The following is a 9948-nucleotide window of genomic DNA, read 5'->3' as shown; positions in this document are numbered from 1 at the left end:
TATCTGCGGGGCACTCACCATCTGTGTGTGGTTGGGATAAAAAGTTTGTTCATTCAGGGGGAATTTCTCAGGGCCGAGGGAGCGGTACAGCTTAATCATTTGAGAAAACTGCAAGCAGAAATAAACAAGACAGGAAGACGTCATTATTCAAGGAGGACAAACAGAAACTTCTATAAGATTCATGCGTGTTAACGACTTTTAGGAGCAGAGGATATGGATCGTCTGAAACTCCAGGTTTGTTTGGTTTTTTTTGTTTATAAAATGTGGCCTGGTACAGTTAGACCCACCTGTTAGTGTGAGGGTTTGAACACCTGTTCTTCTAAAATCAATAATCCATTTGCTTACACCCCGAGGTAATACTTTCTTGGAGTTATTTATTCTTGAGGTGCTGGAATTTCCTTTCCAATAGATTTGTCTTCAGACCTGCTTCGGTTCATTGTTTTAAACGTGTCGCATTCAGCAGTTGGTTAACATATACAGCATGATAGGTGCCTTACTGGTGATCAACCACCTCATTTTTTAACTTGTGCTTTGTAGAATGAGTAACAGAACTGTAAATATATAGTGAAGAATGGCACCTTTAACAAAACTGTGCTGCATATTTCCTGCTTTAAACCTAAATTTAAGACCTCTTTCAAAGCCAAGCATCTACATACTTTTCACTGCAGTTTTGTAGCTTTTCTCAGCACAAAGTGACTAAAAACACGTGGTGGCCGAGGCCGCCGCTCTGCTGGCCAGCTCAAATCACAGGTGTTGCAGCTCCATTTATTAGCACAAATAAATCAGTCGGAGGCAGCTGCCGAGGGAGGGACTTTGCGACACCTTTGTGTGGGTGAAAGTATAGCAAAGAGAGACGTTACGGAGCGCTTACCACCCAGGGTTTGCTGCAGAAGTTGTATATGGAGAAGATGGAGTTGACGCTCGGGACGCCGCCAAAATGGAGGCCGATGACAAGATTCCTGAAGTCCTCACCGGGAATCATGCTGTAGGCGTGCTGGCGAATCAGAACAAAGTCTGGCTTGAAGGACCTGCAGCAGGACGGATATGGAAAAGGAACCATCAGACTGGGCCTGTTGTCAAGGTTAAGCATACAGTTAGGCTGTTGAGGGTTAGAGTAGCGAAGAATTCCAGGCAGCTTTGACTCAATAGGTAGAAGTAAAGCAAGGTTGGTGGTTCAATCCCGGGCTCCTTCTAGCCTGTGGTTGTGTTATACATGTCCTTAATGCCTACATAGTGTGGCTTGAGTGTTCAGAAAAAGCAGGAAGCAGCATACCTGGTCTGACTGATCAACATGAAATCTTTGCAAGCTTTTGCACCCAGACGTGCCAGACATCTACAGACTTTAGTGATTTCCTTTTCACCAAAAGTAAACTGTATCAAAAACTGTTGGACAAAAAAGTAATCATGGTATTTGATAAATATTCATCTAGTGTCGTTATAGGATCCAGTTTAGTTTGTCCAGTACTTCTCTTTATCTATACATCTACACATATACACGTATATGTGACTCTTTTGGCAGATCGTAACCATCCACCCACTCCTCCATGTAACAATCAACTTCCTGTTTAACACCTAACCTAACAGCACTGAGGGCAAACATCTCCAGCATAGTGTCTCCTTGCAGGCTGACAGCTCTGTTGGCACATTATTAACACACTATATCTGGACGCTGTGTTTACAGTCAGGCCCTCTGTTGTTCAGTGCATCGAGCTGATGGGGTAAAGTAATGCTCCTTGCAGCACCTAATCTTTTTGAACCATCTATCCAATTAACCCAGCCTAATCCTTCCTTTTTAGACACTTTTCTGGGATCAGAGCCAAGTGCCCCATCACCCACCTGAAAGCCTCTTTTAAACTAGCCCACATTTCATAGTAACAAGGAGAATTCAGTTTGACTTTTATTTATTTATTTACCTGGAAACTTTAAAGTTCTAAACAAATGTTCCTGCCAATTGCTACATTGATGTAAAAATTATTAGAGCCCGGCCACTATAAGACCAATATTTGCTCATTTGAAAATCTGACATGTTAGGGGATATTTTTTTTGGGACATGGGAAATAAACATTTGTTATGTGAATTTCTGAGTCCTTACTTTGGCAATGAAGATCTTGTTTTATTATGACAACGAGTTACGGATGAATAGTTTACGCTGTGCCGCACTCTGCTCAGAACATCAGGTTTTAGTGTTCTAACCATACGGGATGCTGCAGGGTGCCCTCTAGTGGACAAATTGTGCAACATCGACATTCATAACGACATTCATAAGGGTGTTTCTCCCGCCTGTTCTTTACTTTTTCCAATATTCATTAATTTATCAGCCGTTATAAAAGCCGATACAGACATACAGGCAAACAGCCAATTTGATCAGGCTCTAAAATTGATCTCAATCATACAGTGACGTCTGGCTTGCACACAAAGTGTCCATATTTAGTAAATTGGTCATGAGAGACTCACCGACCCATTTCCAGAACTTGGTGCATAATGACACTAATGTAAAATGACACATTGTATATACTTGTGAGATTCCAGTGGCTTTGAAACAAAGATTCGACACACTGAGACTGGTAAAATCCTCGCACTCATGTTTCCGTGGTTAGTACCAAATCTGACATGCTCCGACAGGAAGCATCAGCCCGCTGCAGGTGGAAACCAAGCTGATGAGAGCGGTGAGACTAAACCCAAACAAAGTTGTGGGATATAAAACCAAAACAATGAAAGACATTGAGGCAATATAAAGCTGATGGAAACTACAGAGTGGGAAAATTCTTTGTTGCTAAGGGAGACGCCTTTTGACACATTCCCCTTGTGACATATACTTAAACGTATTAAAACAGAACACAAAGGTACACAGCAAGCCACTGGATTACCTGCAGTTACAGACACAGGTGCGTGCAGTAGGTAGAGGGCTGAAATTACAGCAAGGCCCTCCAGCAGACTCTGTGGTCCTCAAGCGCTGCTCATGTTAGACTGCACAGAGAAGACTGGCAGGATGGCTGAGGAGTGATCTGTCCTCGGCGACAGAGCGACTACAGCTGTTCCTCCCTGCTGCTGCTGCGCTCGGCCGCAGTGGCAACAGACCAAAGGCTCTGCTATTTATACTGGATGGAGCTGTTTATTGAAGCCCAGAACCCGACCAGACTCGACTGCTTCCTAAACACGGGACGTGCTGTTCCAAGCAAACTCCATCCTGGTTACAACTGTGCACGAGCAGTTTAATCAAAGAACACCTTATTAGCCTCAAACAACCTACTTGATTACACTACTTGATTATAACAGAACGGGCAGACGCAGCGGTCGTTCAGCACAGTGGGATTTCACTGGGCTAGAGTTAATGACGGCAGGAGCAGCAGAGCATCACTGAAGTTTGTCACCCATTAACTTTGCTTTTGTGTGTCTTCACCTGGACTCATCCTGTTAAAGTACTGCTTCCTGCGAGCCACGGATTAACCCTGAAGCAGCACGTTTATGTTTTACGATGCGAATACCTCGGGCCCTGAGACTCACTGCTTCACAGGCGATATTCTAATGTGGCCTTTGAATAGGTTACAGTGCAATAAAAGGCTAATAAGAGGCTCAGATGGGGGAAGAGCACAGATATAGATTAGGAGGTGAGGACAGAAAGGATCCGTGTGGATTCATAAGGCCACAGATAAGACAGGATTTGTAAAGTAAGCCAGACAGGGACCGAGTGGGTGGTTCTGTGTGGCGCGTGCATGTTATTGCTACCTGTCTGTGCAGGTGCTCCTCCCACAGAATGATACGGTTAACTGTTGACTCTCATCTGGCTCTAGCTGTGGATGTGAGAGTTTGAGGTCTTCTCACTTTCTGTGTGTTCGCCTGGTATAGACTGGTGACTTGTCCAGTATCAACAGGTCACTCTTACAGTCACTTCACAAAAGCCCCCAGAACAGGGAGGTGTCACTGCACAACAGGAGCTGTGTGCAAATATGAGCTAAAGTATGTGCTGATTATAAGTCATAGAAAATGTTTGGGAGCTGCTACTCACATTATTTTAAGTCAACATCTCCATCTCATGACTCCTTGCTCGTGAATGCAGCCACTCCCAGTGACGAACCCACAGAGAAAAACTGCCAGACTCTGCAGTTTCCCCCAGCTTTGTGGATGAGTTTCAGCATCTGAATACTCACCCACATCTGAATTGAATATTTCGTTAAATGGTTACAGCTCTGATCTGAGTAAGATCCATCACACAACCCTTTAAACACAGGTCAACAGCTAGCTGGGGAACACGGGAACATTTGGTTGCTCCAACGGTAAAATATTTCCCCTTGAAACGGGTGACAGAAAATAGATCCAGATGAAGGGTGATTACTAATTTGTCACACAGACAGACTAACATCTCCAAAGTAATATTTGCTCTGCTTCGGTTTCATGAGTAACCCCCAAAAAACACAGCCAACGCTATGAGCTTGTGCTGTGTTTGCGTTTTCACTGCTCCAGTGAGAAAAGGTGCAAATTCTATAGGACAGAAAGAGTCATAGCACAAGGCAGGTAATCATCAAAGCACAGATAAACATGTTTAAAACAGGACACTTTATAGTGGCTGTGAATACACATCGAGCCTGGCAGTTACGTAAGCCCATCATAAAATGTACCGCACAACGGCGCCAACAGGATGTTTTCATCAGCATTCTTGGAGCAGGAAAGTATTCAAAACTCAGGACAATATGCTGCCGTTTGGTCTCCAGATCCATTTATCATACAGAATCTCTGACCTTCTAATAGGCTCCAAAGGGATGTCTGAATTGTGGGGAACACTTGTTCTCGAAACGGTCCTGCGGCTGTTTCAAAAGCTGGTGAGGGCCTTATCTTCCACCATCAGTCTGTCTCTCATTGATAAGCATAATCGGGGTAGAACTCGGCGGGAATGCCACAAATGTCAAACAGTACATACCGAGGATCAGCACAGCGCTCGTACACAATGGTGCATTGTGCCGCGCTGGCTCCCTGTCATCAGAGGGAAATGCACCTTAGAGAAAGTCTGTGCTTTCCTGTTAGGAGGACGCACTCCAGAGCAAAAACTCTCAATCAGGCCACAATCGTTTTATGTGTATATATGGGGAACATTTCCTACTTCAAGACAACTACTGGACTGATGCTTTTCTTTACAACTTTTACATTTTTCATGAGGTATAGCTCTCTGTCACTTGACTTGACTGAACACACTAAGGCAGTTTTTCCTTAAGTCAATGGGAACCTAACACAGGGTGCTGGCTAAAAACCACTAATGCTACCAGTCATATTCAAAGTGTTAAGGCGAATGAGTGACCCAACCAAGAGCAGTAAATTTAGGTCGGAGTAATGAGCGATATCACAAACTAACCCCCTCCAATTACCAGTTTTAATTTGCTTTTTACATAAATAACTACATTTATATAAATCTGTGAATGTAAATAATTGTGAGTAATTTAAAACTGAATTTCAGTTTTTGTATCACTGCGGCCCACCTGCAGTACTTTTTGCGTCCCATCAGGGGGCACCGGTCCACACTTTGGAAACCACTGGAGCTGGCTTTTCTGTTTCCCTGGCGAGTACATTTTGTTTTTCGCTAGTTAAAATCAGCGTCACATTTAATCAGTGGACTGCAGGCGCATTGTTCTAACAAAACTAGCCAGCATTAGCTCAGAGGTCCCGACGTTTGCATCCTCATCAGAATATAGTCACGTTTGGTCATTATATAAAAAAATAAATAAATATATATAAAAATAATAATAGCCAAAACGCTAATCTAAAGGTTCAAAACAGCAGCGCGTAAGAGGTATCACAGCTGCTGTTCATCTTTTATATACAGTCTCAACCAGCACAGAGACGGCTCTGCGAGCCAATTAGCTCATAGCTGAAAAACACAGTTAGCTTAACATGTTAGAGATTGCATGATTTAAATAAGCTCTAAGTGATCAATACAATGAAACAAATTATTTTATAATAAAATGTATGTTCTGTGCAGAATTCTACCGTTTGGTGTCGCAGCGCTCGTTGGCGTCTGTAGCTGCAGGACATTTCAGAGGACCCACTGCACTCGAGTGCAGCACAGACAGAAAAGGTTCCTGAGTTTTAGAAAATCTATGTTCAACTAAAAACAGTTTGAAACAGCAGAAGCAAAAACGTGAACCTGAACACTGATGAGATTGAATAATTAATAAAGCCACTTTTATGAAGTTAAAACAATTGATTCAGTTTGCTGTTTTGGATTTTTACTAAGGACAGAACACATGACGCTACCATATCCAAAGGCTCTGAAGAACTCTTATTTCTCTCTGTGTCCCGTCTCTCCCTGTAGCCGAGCATCTTGTTGTGGTCCCCCAGTCTGACTCTAGGACTCCTTGTGGTTGCGGCCGTGGCTCCAGGCCTGGTGGCACCAGAGTGACCTGGCAGCATCTCAGATCCTGGGAAGTTGCTGTCAGGGCTGCCAGAGGTCTGGATTGTCTCCAGCTGAGCTCGCAATCCGAGGCTGATCTTGACACGACACTGAGGTCACACAGAAAACAACCCAAAAAAAGAAACGGGGCCCAGCAACAAAAAAATAAAACTTCACACGTGTGTTAAATCTAAACAGGAGTGGGAGTAACTTTAGCGTGCCGCAATTTTGAGAATGTTTAGTTGTTGAAGATTAGGAAAAAGAGTCCCACGGGAGGCAGATGTAATGAGGAAAAGGAGCTGCGAGAGGAACACAGCGCCAAATGACCTCTGGCAGGAGGGGAAATGAGCGTTGTTAGGAGTTTGAGTGAATTAGCGGGGCCATTTGTATTCATGGCTATATTACAAAAGCAGAGATGGTGGATCGGGCCTCACGGCCGCTGCATGCTTTCACTGCAGTCAAAAGAAACCACCCTCAGGCCTCCTAAAGCCACGTCTCAACTCAGCGTGTCTGTGAGCAGGATTTATTTGCTCGGTAACAAGATGAACCTGTTTGAGGTATTAAGTGTTCAGGCTGCTCTGGGCAGACAGTTCCTTCCCTGATTAAAATGGGTTTTTAAGGGGGTCAGCAGAAGGGGGGCGGGATGCTAAGGATTCTTTGCTAGCCAATGTGTGTGTGTGTGCGTGTGTGAACAGCCTCTGTGTGGTCTAAATTGTAAATTGTCACCTGAGGTAACCAAAGGCGGAGAGTCTTGTTATATGTGCAGAAGGGATTTGGAAAGCGGGGGTGGCCTTCTTTGGCGGGTAGCTCGCAGCATAGAAAATTAAATGAAAAGAGGGGGTAAAAAAAAAAGGAAAGAAACAGGACAAGGATCTGCTAATGTAATCTGGCGGCCTCCCTCCCTCTGTCCATCTGTGGGGTTGAGAATGGGGAGGAATGTGACGAGCCAATTCAGCCATTTGAGACAGAGAGTGAAAAAAGCGCAGAATTAAAGAGAAGTCTGGATCTAATGTTGAAACCGATTCAGAGCATCACCTCCAGCCCTGACAGTTCGTCCAAAATTAGGTTTTTCATTGACAGAAAATGACAGAACTGCAATTTGGGCCCAAACAAGAACGTGATCATTTGTATGTATGTGTATTTACCCATGACTGCCCTCACCTGGGCTCTTGGTGACGAATAACAATAGCATATTTTACATCCTTTAAATAAGCTCATTTTAAATAGTGGAGTTATTGATCAGTTTGGGGTTTTTTTTTGTGTGAACTTGTGTTTATCTACAAAAAGATTCCACAGGACATTTTTAAGTAATATTAAAACGTAAGTCAGTCTGTTTTCTAGACCTCTGCATCACCACCTGAAGTCTGGTGTAATGGCCGCTGAACGGAGCAAAGTTTGACCAATCACAGCAATGAGGTGTAACCAGAAGCGACTTTCTGAAGAGTCACTTGGATGAGTGATGAAATGTTTCTCCCACTGAAAATGCTACGTCCGGATGATGGGATTTACTTATCTGGATGATTGAGCATGCATTGAGACATTGGCCCGGTACCGGTCAGTGAGTCGTTTATTTTGTTGTATTTATCCGCGACACTTTAATGGCCAGTCCGTGGTGCAAAAAAGGTTCGGGACCACTGTTTTAAAGGACTATATCCCTGAAAAAAAAACAAAAAAAAAACAACGCTTATGGGTAAGAATAATGATTAATAGAAACGTGAACTTTTAGGTTGGTAGCCGGCAGCTGAATTCAGTTTTCTTACCCCTCCCAATTTGAGTACATAGTCCGTTTACCTTAGAGTCATGTGTCCATGTCTCTGGAGACTTTGTGAAAAGAGTCAGTGAGTCAGTGAAGCTCAATTCTGACCAAAGACAGCGATACTGAGGCGAGTTGTTGAGAATATCCAGAACCTTTCTTTTGGTAAGCGCTGCTGTTTTTGCTGCTGTTCGCCAGCGTTAGTGAAACTTTCTTTGAAGTGGGACAAAGTGAATGAACTCTCATGTAATGTCAGCATTAGAGCAGGGCGATATGGCCAAAAATATTTATCACGATATATATTTGAAAATTTGCGATAACGATATAACTGACGATATAATTGATGCGAGACAAAATACAACTCCACAACATTACTAGCGCAAAAAGACAACCTTCCATTTATTTTCACTTAAACAAGAAGCTGGTTTTTATGTACATTAAAGCTTTATAAAAATGTATCAGTGCAAATGCAAATTCCTTGCTGAAAGTTTAACCAAAAGGCATTTCCAGTAGAAATGGGCTGACATATCCTGAGCATAACCATGTATAATATCCACTGACGTTAAAAAGAGGTGCTTTGCAACATTAAACTGCAGTGTGCAGTACGTATTTTTTGGACCATAAGGTGCACGGGATTATAAGGCACATTAAGCGAAACAAAGCAGTCAGATAAATCAAACTTTATTAAACTCATTCTTCTTGCTTCCTCCACTTCTGTACCATTGATTCATTAATGTTGAATTCTCTAGCAGCTGCTCTATTCCCATGTTGTTGCAGTATATTAATGACTAACCTCGTATTGTGGATGGATTATCTCAGTTGTTCTCCTGACTGAAGTTTGGTCCGTTTACAGCATCCTGCCATGCGACTGCATTTGTCTCTAACCATGAGGAACCTTAACGTTAACTTTTATAAGTGGAAAAGTGTTAGTGTTCGTCCTCCAGCTTCCCTGTTTATGTTATGCTAACATAGCTGTGTCGCTAGCGATCACGTAGCACATCATTATATACCAGCTAGCCCAACTTCAGTAACCCTACAAACGTCACTGCTGTTTAGTTTCCTGTCTTCATTTATGTTGGAAGTGATAGCAGAGCTGTACGTTTGATTTTTTTCAGAAATCTCTCAGTCAGAACATGCTATATCATGCTTAGGTAACTAGCGAGCTAACTTCCGCTAGCTTCCCGCTAACTTCTAACTCTGTTAAATGTAATAAATTTTGTTTTAATGGATGCCTGGAAGTTAAACTTCATAGTTACACCTGGTAAAGCAGCAATGCTGATCGTTTTATTAAAGATGAAAGAATTTAGACAGTTTTTAACGCTCAGTGATGCTGCAGTGTTGTTTGACCTGAGGTATACGGAGTTTAGGACCCAGATTACTCCCAGATTTAAGAGCATCTTAGTCTGACAAATACGACAATAACGACGGCCGCTTGCATGTTCTGCAAAAAAATGTGCTTTGTCGTGTATCTGACGGACAAACACCAAACCAGTTCCACATCACTGAAGTTGCACCATTTTTACAAACCAATTCTGGTTCATCTGTTTCACTCAACAATCGGCCATGTGCGTATGAAAACAAAGGCACTGCGCATGCGCGTTTTACTCATATTCTATCGCGATATGTCATTTTCCTATCGTTGCCTAACATTATACCGGTATTACCGTGAACGGTATAATATGGCCCAGCCCTAGTCAGCATGTAATCAAACTTCTCAGAGGGAAAGTGTGATTTTTAGGACACTTGAGCCCAACATTAGCTTAGAGGATAACCTTTTATCCAAATGCCCGTCTCGCCTCTTTGCTCGTGAAATAGC

General features: G+C 42.9%; 1 protein-coding gene across 2 annotated transcripts in view; it reads right to left on the bottom strand.

Annotated features, from left to right (window-relative positions):
- Positions 1-9948, bottom strand: part of syn3 (synapsin III) — a 139252-nt gene that overhangs the window by 70061 nt on the left and 59243 nt on the right. For both annotated transcript variants that reach the window (XM_026147442.1, XM_026147441.1), the window contains exons 5-6: positions 872-1028; positions 19-108 (exon numbers count right to left, since the gene is read on the bottom strand). In XM_026147442.1, the coding sequence (XP_026003227.1) occupies positions 19-108; positions 872-1028 (247 nt within the window). The remainder of the gene's footprint in view (positions 1-18; positions 109-871; positions 1029-9948) is intronic.

The sequence above is a fragment of the Astatotilapia calliptera genome, chromosome 17 (genome assembly GCF_900246225.1).
Source record: "Astatotilapia calliptera chromosome 17, fAstCal1.2, whole genome shotgun sequence".
Taxonomy (NCBI): Eukaryota; Metazoa; Chordata; class Actinopteri; order Cichliformes; family Cichlidae; genus Astatotilapia; species Astatotilapia calliptera.
This window is presented reverse-complemented; position numbering and strand designations above follow the sequence as displayed.